Source organism: Ochotona curzoniae, unplaced genomic scaffold (genome assembly GCF_017591425.1).
Source record: "Ochotona curzoniae isolate NIBS_2020 unplaced genomic scaffold, NIBS_Ocur_1.0 contig_883, whole genome shotgun sequence".
In the NCBI taxonomy this organism is placed as follows: domain Eukaryota; kingdom Metazoa; phylum Chordata; class Mammalia; order Lagomorpha; family Ochotonidae; genus Ochotona; species Ochotona curzoniae.
The window spans coordinates 48,282,694-48,301,621 of record NW_024466599.1 but is presented as its reverse complement, the minus strand read 5'-3'; the positions used below and the strand labels follow the sequence as shown (position 1 = coordinate 48,301,621).

The 18,928-nt window shown below is 37.2% G+C and overlaps 1 protein-coding gene across 11 annotated transcripts in view; it reads right to left on the bottom strand.

The window, feature by feature from the left end:
- Positions 1 to 18,928, bottom strand: part of CCDC88A (coiled-coil domain containing 88A) — a 132,329-nt gene that overhangs the window by 33,020 nt on the left and 80,381 nt on the right. For 8 of the 11 annotated variants that reach the window (XM_040993443.1, XM_040993444.1, XM_040993447.1 and 5 more), the window contains exons 15-21: positions 17,286 to 18,356; positions 15,833 to 15,960; positions 11,152 to 11,293; positions 7,827 to 7,991; positions 5,280 to 5,441; positions 4,041 to 4,318; positions 3,328 to 3,471 (exon numbers count right to left, since the gene is read on the bottom strand). In XM_040993443.1, the coding sequence (XP_040849377.1) occupies positions 3,328 to 3,471; positions 4,041 to 4,318; positions 5,280 to 5,441; positions 7,827 to 7,991; positions 11,152 to 11,293; positions 15,833 to 15,960; positions 17,286 to 18,356 (2,090 nt within the window). The remainder of the gene's footprint in view (positions 1 to 3,327; positions 3,472 to 4,040; positions 4,319 to 5,279; positions 5,442 to 7,826; positions 7,992 to 11,151; positions 11,294 to 15,832; positions 15,961 to 17,285; positions 18,357 to 18,928) is intronic. The other 3 variants (XM_040993445.1, XM_040993448.1, XM_040993438.1) reach the window with 1 other exon arrangement.

Below are 18,928 nucleotides of genomic sequence, written 5' to 3'. Positions count from 1 at the left end.
GTAATTCACTGAACATAATACTAAAGAGGCCAAAATGAGAGTCTAAAATACAAAACTTTTTTGGTCTAGCATTATTTAAGATCAAATCTATTTACAGGATTAGATTAAGTGCTGCTTCATAAATTTGGGGGAGTGGGAGAAAAGGTCTTGCATATTTGAGTTTTAAGGCTCTTTATTAGAATAAAGACATGAGAGCCCAGGACAGTGACCTAGTGGTTAAAGTCCTCGCCTTGCATGTGCCGGGGTCCTATATGGGTGCCAGTTCTTATTCTGGCAGCCCCCTTTCCAATCCAGCTTCTTGCTTGTGGCCTGGGAAAGCAGTCAAAGATGGCCCAAAGCCTTGGGACCCTGCACCTGCGTGGGAGACCCGAAACAAGCTCATGGCTTCTGGCTTTGGATCGGCACAACTCTGGCTGTTGCGGTCAAGTAGGGAGTTAATCATCAATGTAAGATCTTCCCCTTTGTCTCTCCTCCTCTCTCTATATATATCCGACTATGCAATAAAAAAAAATCTTTTTTAAAAAAAGAATAAAGATATAAACTCACAAAAGCTAACTAAGGACAGATATGAGAGAAACTATTTTAAATCAGGACCACTCTCTAGCTCAAGGTAATTACATGCTTCATTTTTTCTTCATTTTTGGCGCAATTGTTTCTCTGGAATTTCCTCAGCAATGTACACAGACTTCTCAGAGGCCTTCCTAAGGTTCTAAACTTTCCCAAATAGGCTTGAATCCTAGCAATGGAAAAGATAAAGAGGGAACTTCCACAGTAAAAATATTCTATACATAATAAAAATGACTTGATTTTATGTAACGTGGTTGAATTCGGTCTTCTGCACACATATGCACATATACTTATGTATCTATAAACAGGAAACTTAATTCTAGTTTAGTGTTTCAGATTAAGTATAGTACACTAGTACAGAATTTCTACTTGTAACTAAGAAACTGAATTTAAAACTATTGTTCATGATAATGGCTCCAGAAATTTAGGAACTTTTAAAAGAAAAACGGTTCAATTCTAAAAAAAGATTTATATTTATAGAATTGACAAATGTTCTATAAATGACTTCTATTTGAATTCTGTATGGTGCCTTTCAACCCTTCAATACAACACAAAACATGGTTGTAGGTTCTTGCACTACATGCTAAGAGAACTCCAAATCCAGACAGAACTTCACCACCCAAAGATTTTCTTCTACCACTGAAAACAACTGATCTGGCACCGCATATTGCTGAATGTGTTGTGACACCAAGGGAACTCAGTGTGTTGGTGAACAGCACAGTCCGGAAGGAGCAGCACAGATGTTTCAGTGGTTTTTAACTTCAGCTATGGCTGTGTAATTAAAATGCAAATACACAGTTTGTTTTAACTCTTAAAGTTTCTGGAGAAGTTAAAAAAAAAATCTACCTTTGTGAAGCAGACTGGTTTTTACTAGGTTGATTTCTCAAGGCTTTCAATTAAAAAATAATTGCCTCACAGCAATATAGGGTAATAAACTCAAAAGTTAGTATGTGTCAAGTTGAGGCTGCATAGATAGACATAACAATCACATTTAAACAATATTTAAATTATACTTTATTCCTAAGAAGGTAAATGTCATTAAGATACAAAACATTTTTATGGGCCCAGAGCAATAGCCAAGTGGTTAAATCCTTGTCTTGTATGCCTCAGATCATATATGAGTGCTGGTTTGTGTCCCAGCTGGTCCACTTCCCACCTAGCTCTCCCTGGTTGTTGCCCTTGGGACCCGGCACCCGCATGGGAGACCTGGAAGAAGCTCCTGGCCTTGGATCAGCTCAGCTCTGGTTGTTGCAACGATTTGGGGAGTTAACCAGGGAACGGAAGATCTTTCTTTCTGTCTCTCCTTCTCTCTGTAAATCTGTCTTTACAAAAAAGATAAATAAAATAAAATAAAAAAACTTTTCCTACATAATCTGACTTTTAAACTTAATTGAATAAAACAAGAAACAATGAAATGAAACAGGAAATCTGTTTTAATCTCAATTGCTACTTAACTTTATTGGGTAATTTGCTTATTGTAATGAGGTCTTCAAAACCTATATATATAGAAAAGGAGCCATCCTTTTCTAGACTATACTGTTTGTTTTTCAATTCTGAAGACACTGCGTACCTGTCCCCTATACCATATGGCTGTCATCAAGCCCCTAGCTCTGACTCATGATTCTAATTTCCTGATCCTAGGACTTTAAGAAGCAGAAGAGATGAGCTCAAATAACTCGATTTTTGCACCCATAGTAGGAGACTTGGATTGAGTTATTGGCACACAGCTTTGTTGCCAGCTGGGTATGGTTTTAGAAAATAGGGAGTTACGGGCCCGGCGTGATGGCGCAGTGGTTAAGGTCCTCGCCTTGCATGCCCAGGATCCCATATGGGTGCCGGTTCTAATCCCAGCAGCTCCACTTGCCATCCAGCTCCCTGCCTGTGGCCCTGGAAAGCAGTCGAGGACGGCCCAAAGCTTTGGGACCCTGCACCCGCGTGGGAGACCCGGAAGAGGCTCCTGGCTTTGGATTGGCATAGCATCGGCCGTTGCGCTCACTTGGGGAGTGAATCATCGGACAGAAGATCTTCCTCTCTGTCTCTCCTCCTCTCTGTATATCTGCCTTTCCAATAAAAATAAAATAAATTTTAAAAAGAAAAGAAAATTAGGGAGTTAATCAAAAAATAAGAGTGTGCACAGTTCAGGCTGTATTAGGTCCTCTCTCTCTGGAAACAGGAAGACTCACTGCACCCCACTGGGAAGCATATTAAAAGGATGTGATGACAGTAGCATTTTTAGCTATCTTTATCACAGCTCCAAATGGAGCTCTATGTATTAGCATACTGGGGCCCAAAATACTTGCATGCCATTATGATCCAAACAAAATAAAACTGCATTTGTCAGCAGCAGAACATCATTAAAAGGTTTATTTACTACAAAACAAACAAACAAATAAAATAAAGAGGCTTATCCTGTGGTATAGTAAGTTAAGCCTTTGCCTTAAGTGCTGGTTAGTCCCAGCTGCTTCACTTCCGATCCAGCTCCAGGCTAATGGCCTAGGAAAGCAATGGAAGATGGCTCAAGTTTTTACTACATTTTAGGCTCCTGGCTTTGCACTAACACAGTCTTGACTGTTAAGCCCATATGAGAAGTAACACAGCAGATGTATTTCTCCTCTATAAGTAACTTTGCTTTTGAAGTAACTATAAATAAAACTTTAATAAAAAAATAATATTTGAAGTCTGAATTATGGTTACAATTACTACATACTTCCAATACAAGGAATAATACAGCATTAAAATTTATACATATTAATTTATTACCTATCATTTTCACCACAAAGTTTCCTGTATTCAGCAGCTACCGTCTCATGATTTTTACTTTCAAGCAGCATTTTTTCTTGTTCTACTTTGAGCATTTTTTCCAAATCTTCCAACTGTCCTTTCTGTTTTAGTAACTGGTTGTAACTGGAAAAAAAGGTCAGGTATTTGATTTATAGTATTTCTACAAAATACTTCAAAAATGAAGGAAATAAGGAATTTATTATAAAGTATCACATAAAATACATGCAAATTCACATAAATTTTAAATATAATTTCTTGAACATGGTTAATATATAAAATGTACTACAATGCCTGTAGAAAACTGGTTTTAGGGCCCGGCGCGGTGGCGCAAGTGGTTAAGTCCTCGCCTTGCACGCCCGGGATCCCATATGGGCGCCGGTTCTAATCCCGGCAGCCCCGCTTCCCTTCCAGCTCCCTGCCTGTGGCCTGGGAAGGCAGTTGAGGACGGCCCAAAGCTTTGGGACCCTGCACCCGCGTGGGAGACCCGGAAGAGGCTCCTGGCTTCGGATCGGCATAGTATCGACCCGTTGCGGCTCACTTGGGGAGTGAATCATCGGATGGAAGATCTTCCTCTCTGTATCTCCTCTCTGTATATCCGCCTTTCCAATAAAAAAATAATAAAAATAAATCTTTAAAAAAAAAAAAAGAAAACTGGTTTTAAATTCATGACATAATAAAACATAACAAATTACCGGTCTTCAAGATCTTTATGCTCCACCTCAAGATTTTTATGGGCAGACTTTAGGGTTCCATGTCTCGAGATGAGAGACTCATACTCTGAGGCCTGCCGTTCATGAAGAAGTTCCAGCTTTTCATGATCTTTGACCAGAGAATCATAGAGAGATTTGAGGTCTTCTCGTTCTTTGATTACAGATTCATTCTCATTTTCTAAAGAAGACTGTTGGATTAGGAGTTGTGCATTCTGATTCATAAGTGAAGTACTTTGGGAATTGAGTGTAGAATTTTCAACCTATAAGAACGCATATTGTTATTAGACATGAGAAAACGCCTCACATCGTTCTTGTCTAAAAATAGACAATTTCAACGTGGAAACTCTTGTACACAAACACATGTGTATCTTCTGGGTTGAATGTACTTACAATGAAATGTGACTGGCTATCATCTGTACTTACTTACAAAATTTGAAATGCCACCTCCTGCAGTGCCTGCATCTCAGATGGGCACTGGTTGGAGTCCTAGCTGTTCCACTTCCAATTAAGATTACTGCTAATGCTCCCAGAAAAGCAGTGAAGAGGGCCCAAGTGTGTGGGCCTCTCCACCCATGGGGGAGACCCAGAAGAAATTCCAGGCTCTGAATCAGCCCAGCTCTGGCCACTGAGGCCATTTGGGGAGTGAACCAGCAATGGTTCTATCTCCTTCTATGTCTGTGATTCTTTCAATTAATAAATACTTAAAATAAACCCTGAAAACTTACAGAAATTTTCTTGAGAGCATAAATTAAAGTTGGAAAATGCTAACTGAAAAAACTTTTAGATTCTAAAAGGAATCTTTTGACTGAGCTTTCAAAGTTGTACTTTCATCACCCTAACTGTTCTATTTCAAAAGACAACAGCAGTATTATATGAAAGATAAATACTTCGACATCTACAAATTCTATGTTGTATTATTGTCTAATAGCTATGCTGTTAAGAAAGATAAAAGAATGGAATAAGGAATAGTATACAGGAACTGTACCTTAAACAAGGGTTTGTTTCTGATTAGTTATCAGTTTGTTCAAACGGCACAAATAAATTAATATTTATTAAAGTGGATTCATTAACCAGTATTGAGAGGCTCTGATATTTAACAAAATGCTGATGTTTGAAAACTTGTAATAGCCATAAAATATTTTAGATTTTTTCTAGTTTCCAAGTCTACAATAGCACAATTCAAGACTTTGATCGCCTGATCCCAAAATATCACATTACAACCTGAAGCTTGGCATTCTGTGTTTGAAGAGTGGTATTCTGCTCTTGTAATGATATTGTCTGCCTCTGCAGAGCAAGAATCTGAGCCTGCAAATTATTGTTCTGTGTTTCAAGTTGCTTCAGTTGAGTTTTCAATGCTTGCTTCTCTGCTTGGAGTGTAGCATTCTTAATTAAAAAACAACAACAACAACATATACACGTATTAAAGATAAAGGCAATATCAAATGTTTTTGTAACATTATATAACCAACATTTATTATCACTATAATTTTCTCTAAAATATCCCCAATAATATTAAGAGAAAAAATCCCCATTGTGCTCTATCTTTATCCTAAGTTTTAAATACAAACAATCTAAGAGAGACAATATTATATTATATTATTATATCATATCATATTATATTAAGCCCTAACATGCTGTGGCACCTGTATGCGTTGTAATGTCCTAAGCATTCCAACTAGAATGGGGTCATCAGCAGCATGGTTTTAATATCAAAAGTAGTAAATGTTCAACAAAGAAGGTGTGCCTTTCTTAATTTACCCAAAGCAAATGCATACAGAAGTGAGTGATGCTCCCAAGGGCAGCAGCAAAATAAAGTATTTTCCAAACACAAAAACATAGAAGTACTTTCACAGAAACAATCTTAAACATCTGTTTAAAAATTTAGTCCATAATACACCTAACAGATGGTAACTACTTTCTTTAGTTGTTTTTTTTCCCAGCATAAAACAGTCACTAAAAGTTTAATTCAACTATAGCGCTCTGGAGCACTTCCAAATGAAACATAGCATTTTAATTCTTCCAGCACATATGGAAATATTTCAATTTTATAGTTAAACAGGTGAATTACTACACAGATCACAGATCTGTTATATTTAGATCACTAATATTTATACAGATCATTATATTTAGTGTGACAGATGTTAAAATGCTTGCCATAGATTTTATATGTCTGGATTAGATATAAATAAAAATTCATGGGGCCAGAACTGTGGCACAGCTGGTAAAGCCACTGCCTCAGGCACCAGCATTCCATGAAGCTAGTTCATATTCCAGTTGCTCTGCTTCCAATAAAGCTACCTGGGAAAGAGGAGGATGATGGCCCAATCGCCAATCATGTGGAAGACCCAGAAGGAGCTCGTGGCTCCTGCCTGGTGCAGCCTGGCAGTTGCAACCATCTGAGCAGTGGTAGAAAACCTCTCTCTGTAATTCTTTCAAAATAAATAAATACATTTTTTTTAAAAGTTCATAAAAATAGATCAGCATCTAAAGTCCTCGCCTTCAACATGCAGGCATCCCATATGGGCACCAGTTCTAATCCCGGCAGCTCCACTTCCCATCCAGCTCTCTGCTTGTGGCCTGGGAAAGCAGTAGAGGACCGCCCAAAGTCTTGGGACCCTGCACCCACGTGGGATACCGGAAGAAGTTCCTGGATCCTGGCTTTGGATCGGCAAAGCATCAGCCGTTGCACTCACTTGAGGAGTGAATCATCAAACGGAAGATTTTCCTCTCTGTCTCTCCTCCTCCTCTCTATATATCTGACTTTGTAATAAATAAATAAATCTTTTAAAAAATTTATTTACAAAGGTGGGCATTTGGCACAGTAGTTAAGAGTCAGCTTTGGATACCCACATCCCCTATAAGAATATGAAGTACAAGTTCAGGCTCTTTTGATACCAGCTAGGTATACACACCCTAGGATGCAGCAGGTGGTGGCTCAAGTGCTTGGGTCTTTCCCACCCATTTGGGAGACTTCACTCAAATTCTGTGTTTTTGGCTCCATTCCAGGCCTGGCTATTGTGGGAATTTGGGGGAATGAACCAGTGGATGGAAGCTCTCTCTCCTTCTGTTTATCTCTCTCTGCCATTACCTGTCTCTGCCATTATCTGTCTCTCTGCCAAATAAAATAAGTGAAAATCTCAAAAAGGCTTAAGCAACAACAAAAACCCCAGTACATAACAGAAATATTGCTTTAATATATGAAATGCCTATTATAGTACAATGCACAAAAAGTTAATACTGAATTACAACATGGTTTTTATATTAGAACACTCACTTTCATGCTATACATGGAACATGCTATAACATGGAACACTAATGCTCTATATATGTCACCTTGACACAAAGAGGTGGACCAGTTTTCACTTGTAAATGTGAAATATTACTGCAGTTTAGCACTTTACCTTGGATTTCCTATAGTTTATACTGAATAGATGAAATAGGTGACAGCAGAAAGATTGTCTCAGGGTAGGAAACAACATAGCAATGAGAAAGTGCTAAACTACTAAAAATAATATTGGCAAATATACAAGAATTAGAAGCCATACTTTCAATGTAGAGTTAACGGTGCTTGCTGATGGAGTTATATGAGAGTGAAGAAGAAAAATACATGATTTATTCATTTAATATTACATAGTTTAGTCAAAAAAGTATAAAGTGGGCAAAACTACAAAACCAGTATAGACAACTTTTCTAACGTTTGTCAGATTAATATAACAATTCTGTATTTCTAAAGAAGTTTATTCCTACTAAAAATTTAAGACTACTTACATTTCTTTCTACTTCAATTAACCTGTCTTTTACTTTGAGAAGTTCCCTGGTGGTCTCCTGACTTTCTCGTTCCCATTTATTATCTTCGCCAGCCAATGGAGGAGAGCTCTGTACCATCCGCTCCTCATCTTGCCTCTGTCTGAGAGCTTCATAATTTTTCTTCACCTAAAATTTAAAATATTTTAACGAGGGAAAAATCACTAATGTAATATTTCTCAGAATCAGTCACACTGTGCATCAGTCTGGTTAATGTGAGCCATTTTGAAAAGAGATGTGACAACATGTAAAGTCCCTTTATAATAGTTTATGATTCAAAATGTAAATCTCTTCCTCAGAGAAATAGTAAACAGACCTTCCCTTTGCTTCTATACTATGCTCTGTAATTTTTATTTCTACTTTTTGTGGTAAGAAATGGTACTGAAGGGCCCGGCAGCATGGCCTAGCAGCTGAAGTCCTCACCTTCAACATGCAGGCATACCATATATGCACCGGTTCTAATCCCGGCGGCCCCGCTTCCCATCCAGCTTCCTGCTTGTGGCCTGGGAAAGCAGTCAAGGACCGCCCAAAGCTTTGGGACCCTGCACCCACGTGTGAGACCTGGAAGAAGTTCCTGGATCCTGGCTTTGGATTGGCAAAGCATCGGCCGTTGCGCTCACTTGGGGAGTGAATCATTGGACGGAAGATCTTCCTCTCTGTCTCTCCTCCTCTCTGTATATCTAACTTTGTAATAAAAATAAATAAATCTTAAAAAAAAAAAGAAATGGTACAGATGAACTAGACAGGTGGCTAAATACTAACAACTTTTTATTGAGTTACTTATAATGAACTTAGGAGTTTCAGATATTCCTATGTGAATAAAAAGACTAGAACATGTCAGTAATTAGTGCTACGATACCTATACTTAAAGAGATGTCTATGTATGTCTTGCCTTTTAAGAAAAAATATGCTACCTTGAATTAACTACGTTAATAAAAATGACTTCTTTACAAAATCTTGATCCAGATATTAGTACTGTGTTTTATATAAGAAGTGAGCCATCTAATGACACATATTTATTAAAATTTTTTAGTTTTGAAAAGGCTCTCTTAAAGTAGGTTGCAAACATGCCAAAAAAATTTTGCTGGATATGATAAATTACTGGCTTATAACTATCATATTAACAACATACTCATCTTACATGCCCATATTGCCAAATCCAACTTAATTATTTTTAATTTAAATTTATTGCTACCATATATATCCAGGATCACTAATCTACCCTAACATGTTTATCACACCCAAACTACAATTGTTAGAGCTGAGCTGATCTGAAGCCAGGAGCTTTGTCCCGGTCTCCCATGTGGGTGCAGGGTCCCAAGGCCATCCTCTACCGCTTTCCAAGCCACAAGCAGGGAACTGGATGGGATGTGGAGCCACCGGGACATGAACCAGAGCCCATATGGGATCCTGGTGCTTGCAGGGGAGGAATAGCCGATTCAGACATCTCAGTAGGCCCATCCTGTCAGAAATGTTCAAAAGAGTTAATACCTAGTAAAACAAACAGACAAACAAACAAACAGAAACACTTATGAAAGCCTGTTACTCAGCAATGAACTAGTGTCAATACTACAGTTGAGGTAGAAAATAATAAGACTAAAGAAAAAGATGCCAAGATGGAACAAAACGTAAAGATCGGCAAGTGATCTATCAGGTGCCCTGGGGTCCTCATTTTCCATGTTTGTTACCATATAATTTAAAAAACAATGAATGCTGTAATAACAACAGATAGGTGATCTCATTTTCAGCTTCTGTTTTACACTAATTTCAGCAGGATTTTTAGAATAGGTCCAGAAAGTTCTAACACATACCTAGAAAGGGAGTTCAGAAGTAGGCATTTGGTGTAACAGTTAAAGCACAGTTTGGTATACGCACACCCTGTACCAGAGTGCCTGGGTTCAAGTCTCAGCTCCACTTCCTATTATAACTTTCTGCTAATCTGCAATATGCGAGGCAGTGCGGGGTGATGGTCTTGGCTTCCTGCTACCTAGCAAGAGATCTGGATGAAGTTCTTGGCTCCTAGCTCTGATCTAGTCCAGCTACAGTTATTACAAGTATTTGGGGAGTGACTCAATAGACAAAAGATCTCTATGCCTGCCTGTCTGGTTTCAAATAGATAAAAATAAATGAAAACATTTTTGAAAGAATTTCCCATGAACTTTAAAAAACTGCCTGAACACTCCCAATCCTCCCATCCATTGCCAAAAAGGACTATGACAAGCAACAATAATGGTATCAGCAGACAATGAACAAAATATTTTCCCTTTCTGCATGAGAAATTCGTCCTTTAATTTTATGATACAGCTCCACAGGCCTTGGGATTTCCTTTCCCCCTCCCCCAATCCCCTCCCCGCTTTCATTCTTATACCATGCAATAAGCAATGCTTATAGAAAATATGACCATGCTATATTAGAATTACAAGTACTCAACAGAAAGTCATATCTCAACTTCTCTTGAATCTCACTAGCTCTAAAATCCTATGTGCTTTACATGGGGTTCTGTCTTTGGAATTGGTACACAGGACAACTGTTGTGGAATATGAGAGCTCAAAGCCAGGACAGCTCTGACACATATCCAATGTTAATCTTCCTTGCACTTGGCCACGTAGTGCGAAGCCAACTCTCAGGCTACTGTGTGAAGAGACACTGACACTGCCCTGATATTTACTTAATTTCTTGCGGTGTTAGGAATACAACGGTTCCAATATGGCCTGTAGTAATGTTATTAATACCAAAATCCAGCTGACATTAAGACCATTCCTACTGGCACTGCAGAGATGACAAAGAGGGGAATGACTACTAATCTTATGGAATGGGTTATGTTCTTCAAACTTAAATTTCCTCACTTAAGGAAAACAGAGTTCTCTCTCTCATTTCACTGATTAATTCCAAATATACCAAGATACAGCTGTAGAGAAGACCTAAAATCTTTGCTTTCTTCAATTTCACTTTACTTGGTATCCTCACAAATTTTATTTTTACCAAAATCTTACTGGAAATCTCAACAGGAAGTAACTATATTACACTTTAGAATTTTCTCAGAGAAATAAGCCTGCCTTTCACTCTCCTCTCCCTTATAATTCTGATATGTTCTAACTAGATAAGGGACATCAAACACATAAAGACTGAATAAGTTATAGCTTATCCAAATGACAAACATCTGTTTCGTACTGATTGATAAAAAATGATACAGACTATCAAAATGTTTGCATCTCAGTTTACTATTTACACTTCTCTGTTCATATTTATAAAACAGATAATTAAAATTATTTCCTAGAAAATCACTTACTGTTTTAAGTTCTTGGCGCAACTGCTGGTTATAATTTGTGGATTCTTCTAATCGAGCTTCTAAAGCAGCAATTTTTTCTTCTTTTATTTCAAGGGACTTCTTAAGAGTAGATTCTAATTTTGATTCCAAAAGTTTGTACCTACTATCCAAGTATAAAGTACAGCTCATCAGTGGAATTGTTTTTAAAGTTGATTATGATATCAGATTCTGTCACAAATCTTAAAAAAAAAGTCTTTCCTGTTTTCAACCGCTTATTCAAGAGGCAGACAGACAGACAGACAGAAACAGAGAGCAAACAACTACTGGTGCACTCCCTGCATTCCTGCAAAGGAAATGACCAGGCTTAGTCCAAACCAGGAGCCAGGAACACAATCAAGGTTATTCATGAGGGTTTCTGAGACCCAAATACTTAACTAAACTGTAATAACAAACAGGAGTCAGGTATTGAATCGAAGCACAAAACCTATACAGGACACAAGAACCTCAACTGCTAGACTAACTGCAAAACTAAATAAATTTGATTGAAGATCATTTTTTTCAAAATTAAAATTAATTTCCATCTCTTACTACCCAACTGCTCCTTTAAAATTCTTTCTGGTTATGAATCAACAAAAATAACTGAGCAAACAGAGCTCTAAAGCACAGCTTCCATTTTATAAATCATCAATTAATGTTCAAAAAATTACAGCAAATATCTAAAATCCAAAATATTCCTGTTAGTCTTAAAGTCTAGAATTTATAGTCTTACAGAAGTAGATGAACTGTTTGAATTATCAAGCACTTCCTGTGAATGTAACAAATAAAGCATAGTACTTACTTAAGGACTCACAGTTAACACTTAAAGCTTATTTAATCCGTCTTCAGGACAAATAATAACTTAGTTGCATAAGATAATATAACAGCACACTCATTACACAGGATACTTGTGATTGAGTGGCATCAGATGGATATATATGACCTGACATTATCCCTGTTACCTATATGAATGGTGGGTATATGAGTGACTTATTGATTTTTTTGTTACAGTACTTCAACATAGTTGAAGAGTGTATCATAAATCATGGATTGTGATGAGCCCATTTCTTACACCTAATTCTTTATCCCACTTCTCACATTATACCTTAAAATCACTAATTCATATGTAAATACTTTCTGCTCACTCATATTTTAAGTTTACTAAATAGATAACAAAGCCCACTAATTTTGTAACCTGCTAATGTCAGCATATATTTTTAAAGCATTTAATAAGTCTGATTTGGATATGCTAAATTTGTGATGCTTTGAATGTTCCTGGACTATCCTGATGAAGATGCATAGTAAGCAGAGAAAAATAAAGATTTCTGAGAAGAGATGGGAATGCATGCAGAATAAATGGGTAAGAGTTCTGAAAACATCACCCTAGGAAACAACTGCAATGAAGAAGACAGAAAAGCACTGTTAAAAAGGGTGATCCCATCTGCTCAGAATTCCAACAGTGAATTTATTTTGCTGCATTTAACTACTTGTACATTCTATTTTCTTTCACAACCATACTGTATATTCCCTGATGACAAGGGTAATTATTTTAGTAAGTTGTATCTCCAAAGGAAGTTACAGTAAATAATTAGAAAAACATAAAGGCTTGAGTTAAAGACTTAGGTACTTCACCTGAGACTGCTACACATAAATTTCAAGATGGAAGGGATGAAACACTAAGCACATTTATATCTGTGGAATTTTATTGTCTCTGGGTTAGAAAGGCTAACATGATCTGAGACAGAAGCTGGTTTAGTGCCTTAACACTAAACATCTCCTAAACACCTCTTTTCTGATTCAATCACAGTTATTAACTTAATTCTGTAGTTGCATTTTAACATCTACCTACATCATCTCCTTGTCGAAATATTCCATTATACAAAAATATGTAGAGAATAATAAATGTATATATCTTGTAGAGACTGCAACAGTTTGCTAACAGGTTGCTCTGCCTCAAAATCTGCCACTTCTCTACTCTACCTATTGCTCTAGAAATTGTTCAACACACTCTTGCTGTCATACATATGCTTTTGTTTTCATACAAAGCCGCTTCCAATCATTTCCACTTGTAAATTCCATCATTCTTCAAGATACAGCTGAAGCATTATCATTTCTTTAATTAGAACTCAATTAAAATTGGCCAATTGCATGAAGTAAGGATTAAGAAGGAGTATCAAGGGGCCAGTGCCACTAGTGTGTTAAAACCTCTGCCTGTGATGCTGGCATCTCATATGGGCACTGGTCTGAGTCACAAACGCTCAAATCCACTACAGCTCCCTGCTAAAATTCCTAAGAAAGCAGTGGAAAATGATTCAAGTCTTTGGGCCTCTGCACCCATTTGGGAGACTCAGGTGAAGCTCCTGACTCCCACTTTTGGACCAGACCAGCTCTGGCACTGTGGCCAACTTGGGAAGATCTCTCTGTCTTTCAAATAAAATACACATTTTAAAGAATGAAAAAGCATATTAAATGATATCAAGAGCTCAACAAGAGCTGGGTTTATTAATTTTTATCAGAGTTATTTAAGGTGGCTATATGCTTTGTTTTGCCAGGAATGTGCAGGGACCAGTCCAGTAATTTAGCGGCTAAAGTCCTCGCCTTGCATGTGCTGGGATCCCATATAAGCACTGATTCTAATCCTGGCAGCTCCACTTGCCATCCAGCTCCCTGCTTATGGCCTTGGAAAGCAGTCGAGGATGGCCCAAAACCTTGGGATCATGCACCCAGATGGGAGACCTGGAAGAGGCTCCTGGCTTCTGGCTTTGGACTGGCTCAGCTCCTGCCACTGTGGCCTCTTGGGGAGTAAATCATCAGATGGAAGATCTTCCTTTCTGTCTCTTCTCCTCTGAGTATTCTGACATTCCAATAAAAACAAATACATCTTAAAAACAAACAAAAAACCAACATGCAGTACAGAATGTCTTATGTGTATCAGGCAATGAAGTTTAGATTAAAAAAAAAAGGGATATATATATCCAGTGTATTAGAAGTCAACTAAGTTGGATATTTACTTCTGATTCTTTAAGCTAGTTTGTCAAGATATACTTCTATAATTAATCAATAATGATTCCTACACTTAATCTGAATGCTTTAATACGTTAATTAACTTACTCTCACTATAGAAATTGTTTTAAAATACAAAACTATTTTACTGTCTTTGAATATTCTCAAAATTATATCCCAAATAATCAGCATTATTTCTTCCTAAATAACATATAATAGATAATAAAAACAAGTAATGGGTAGATAATAAAATAAACATCATTCATAATTAAAAACATCCCAATGATTTCACATCGAGGTTACACACAATAATGTTCAACTTCAATTTTACCTGGAACCAAATAGCTGAATGTTAGATTTTAGTCTATCCAAAACTCAGTTCAACTCTCTTTGGTAGACTGTAATTATCACTGAGGAATAGAAATTCCCTTAAACGTATACTGATAGTTATAAAATTTAAAGGGCATACAAGTTCTGTTTTGGTTTTAATCTGTATGGTAGGACCTAGGCTTCCACACAGTTTTTCAAACCTTAATTGCTTCTTTTTTTTTTTTTTTTTTAAAGATTTATTTTTATTATTTTTTCATTGGAAAGGCGGATATACAGAGAGGAGAGACAGAGAGGAAGATCTTCCGTCCGATGATTCACTCCCCAAGTGAGCGCAACGGGCCGATACTATGCCGATCCGAAGCCAGGAGCCTCTTCCGGGTCTCCCACGCGGGTGCAGGTTCCCAAAGCTTTGGGCCGTCCTCGACTGCTTTCCTAGGCCACAGGCAGGGAGCTGGAAGGGAAGCGGGGCTGCCGGGATTAGAACCGGCGCCCATATGGGATCCCGGGCGTGCAAGGCGAGGACCTTTAACCACTTGCGCCACCGCGCCGGGCCCAAACCTTAATTGCTTCTTGATACACTTTCCTTTGTTACATATTTTTCCTCCATTACTCTTTTTTTTTTTTAAAGATTTATTTTATTATTTTTTTTTAATTGGAAAGGCGGATATACAGAGAGGAGAGACAGAGAGGAAGATCTTCCATCTGATGATTCACTCCCCAAGTGAGCCGCAACGGCCGATACTATGCCGGTCCGAAGCCAGGAGCCTCTTCAGGGTCTCCCACGCGGGTGCAGGGTCCCAAAGCTTTGGGCCGTCCTTGACTGCTTTCCCAGGCCACAGGCAGGGAGCTGGAAGGGAAGCGGGGCTGCCTGGGATAGAACTGGCGCCCATATGGGATCCCGGGCGTGCAAGGCGAGGACCTTAACCACTGCGCCACCGCGCCGGGCCCCGATTACTCTTTAAGTCTACATTTTGGTAAATGAAATAATCAAAGAACTGAGGTGTTTAAATACATGATTCAAACAAGTAATCTGATCAACCACACTATGTCAGGTTAGGGAGTTTCTTTGGATGTTAATATGTTACACTATCTTCACAAGCAAGATGGCCTCTGATTTCTTGTTATCTAAGAAGTATGCTTTCTTGCTCTGCAATTTTATTTATATAATATTTTAATTTTTCTTATACCAATAGATTTTTTTCCTTTGTTACAGATCTTTTCTTAAAGAAAACTGTCAGCAACAGGGTGAAATGTATAAATGACTAACCTAGAACATTCATGTCCAAACAAAACAATAGATTCAAGTGGCTGCCAAATTAGACCCCGTACTCACCTGTCATCAGAACTTTGCTCATCATGTAAGAGTCGTTCTTTATTTAATCCTATCTTTTCAAGTTCATGAGTTAACTTTTCAAGATCATTGTTCATTTGTTGAGTCTTCAATTTTTCACTCACCAAATCCTTATTTTAAGAGGAATGCACAACTCACATTAAAAATCAAGAACATAAACATCTAAGAAAGCAAGCCGAGGCTGCAATTACTTTCATCCACAAATACACGCATTTTGAAATGGGAAAGCAGAAATGTTGCACTTTTCCTTCCTCATGAAAAATAGTTACCCAGCAATGTTATATGCTAGCTGAAACCTATTCCCCTTTCCTTTTTTCTAAAACTTCTTCTTAACTCTAATGTTAAAAAGTATAAAAAGGAGGGACTCTTGTGAACACACACTTTAGCTTTGAAACTGTGAAGAAAAAATCCACAGAGTAATTCATTATAAAATATAATGCGCTAGAACTTTAGTGCATATTTAGAAACAACACTCCTCCCTGACAATAACTCCCCCTTCTTCCAGTGGAAAAAACCTAAGGTACTGATCTACAGGACTAGGGGCTGTTCAGACACGTAAATGGAACCAAGCGTTCATGTTTCTAAGACTGCAGAACAACAGAAAAAAAAATATATCAAAAGGGTTCCTTTCAACGCCTATTTACCAGAAATCAAGATTTCCCAACATGATTATTCTTAGCATGCTGTTTTAAATTGAACCAAACAGGTTGTAACATACTGTATTCAAAAGGTGTGGGGAAAAAAACCCTTTAAAAACAGCCAAAACTTGTTTCTGAGGACATTTTGCCTAACTAGTCCCATACATTTTAATTCTTCTAAATACATTAATCCAAGAAATTAGTAGTTGTTCAGTGTTGACCTTTAAATTTACTCTGATTTGTATTCTCCAGTTTAGAGGTTAAAACTCACAAAGCTTTGGAATTGGAATAGTAAGGCTTAAATATAGACATTAAAATCTGTTACTGATGTATTTTCTTTGTTCCTGAGAAGTACCCAGTGTTTCTACACTTTAGTTTTCTAAAATTACAAATAGAGATAATGCCTATAAGAGGTTAGTTGTAAACATACTAACTTGCATGATGTTCTTAACCTATTACTTGGCAGTATCCAGTAACTGAGTCACTGTGTTGCTTCCAATAATATTAAGTGTAAGAGTTTTGATCAAGTAATATTATGTTGAAATCCAAGATTAAAATTGTAATGTAGTAAGCAAAATACCTCAAGTAAACCTTACCACTATTGTTTAAAACAATTTTTACACATTCTTTCAAGTTCAACAGAAGTAGGAAACATGAAAACTACTTTTAGTTTTAATCCTAAAATTATACTGAACCAAAAAGGATGCAAACTACTGATGAGTTACCAAAAAACTCAAAAGAAGCTTTGAGTTAAAGGTATACAAGATTTCTGCCTTAAATGTAGGTAAGGTATTTACCTCTCGTAAGGTAACCAATGTTTTTACATCAATAGTTGCTCTCTTCACAAGTTCCTTATTTTCTTTCTCTAACTCTTTCAGACGAACACAAGATTCTTTATAGACACTAATCTCTTTGAATAGAGATTTATTTTCTTTTTCTAAATTTCCAATCTTCACATTGTTTTCTTCTAATGTAGTGTCTTTTATTTCTGCTTGCTGTCGGAGTCTCTTATTTTCCTTCTCCAAATGCTTCTTATCCTTTTCCAGCTGAGAAGTCTCTTGCTCCAGTGATTTATTTTCTTTTTCTAGCTGTTCTAGTCTTTTGCTAGATATTTTTAATTCTTCTAGGTTTTTTTGCAATGTTTGATTTTCCATCTCTAGGTCTTGTAGTTCACTTTCTAACTGTTGGATTTTTTTATTGCTGTTCTCTAGAGCTTTCTGAAGTCTTTGATTTTCTGTATCTAAACCCTGGTAGCTAACTTCTAAGCGTTCTGTTTTTTTGCAAGAAGCTTTCATGAGTTCCAAACCTTTCTTCAGTTGCTCTTTTTCACTTTCCAGTTCTTTGTTTTCCAGTTGCAGCTGAGCCATTTTCATGCTGGCACACTTCAAAGACTCCACATTCCTTCGCAGCTCTAAGTTTTCCTCATCAAGTTGGGAATTCTCCTTTTCAAGGGATTCTAACTGAAAAGTTAGGTTTTTAAAGCTATCCAAAGTTTTCTTCAGTTTTCTGTTTTCTTTTTCTAGCTCTGAATTTTCATGTTCTAAGGCCTCAGTTTTTTCACAAGTAATTTTCAAGTTAGTTATCTTTTTCTGTAACAATTCATTTTCTTTTTCAAGACGATGCAACTCATTTTCAAGTTCCTCTGCTCGTTCTCCTTTTTCTTTATAATGTTCCAATTCTTTTCTGATTTGCCTTTTTTCAAATTCAATCTTACTCAACTTGCTACTTGTTTCCTTGATAGATTCATGGAGAATTTTATTTTCTTTTTCAATGTCTTTCACTCTTGCTTCAGCACTAATCTGTGAACGCTGCCTTAAGGAAGACACTGTTTGATTCAGATGTTCATTTTCCTGTTCCAATATTTTAATCTAAATCAAAAAAAGAAGGAAATAATTAAAATAATAGGAGCAAAACTAAGTATTTTTAACTATATGGCTTTACCTTCCAAAAATTAACAGGACAAAAAGAAAATAAAATGTGCTACAAACTTTTATCTTTTAGTTCCAGAGATCACTGTGTACATGTATCGCCTAGGTGGTAAAATTTATGCATATTGGGAGTTTACAATCTAAAGCATTCAAAGAATGTCTAATTACATGCTTCAAAATCAAGTATGAATACAGGTGACAGAAATGCATATATCTCCCTCAGCACATAAAGTTAGACTTTTATTAAATGATTTTGTAAAGACTTACTTTCATTTGAATGGCAGATTTACAGAGAGAAGAAGAGACCAAAAGCTCCTGTAACCATTGGCTCATTCCCAAAGGGCTGAAATAGCTGGAGCAGACCTGAGCTGATCTGAAGCCAGGAGACAGGTACTTGTTCTGGGTTTCTCATATATAGAGTGCCCAATGACTAGGACCATCTCTGGCTGCTTTCCCAGGCTATAAGCTGGGAGATGGATGGCAAAGTGGAGCAATCAGGACATGAACCAGCA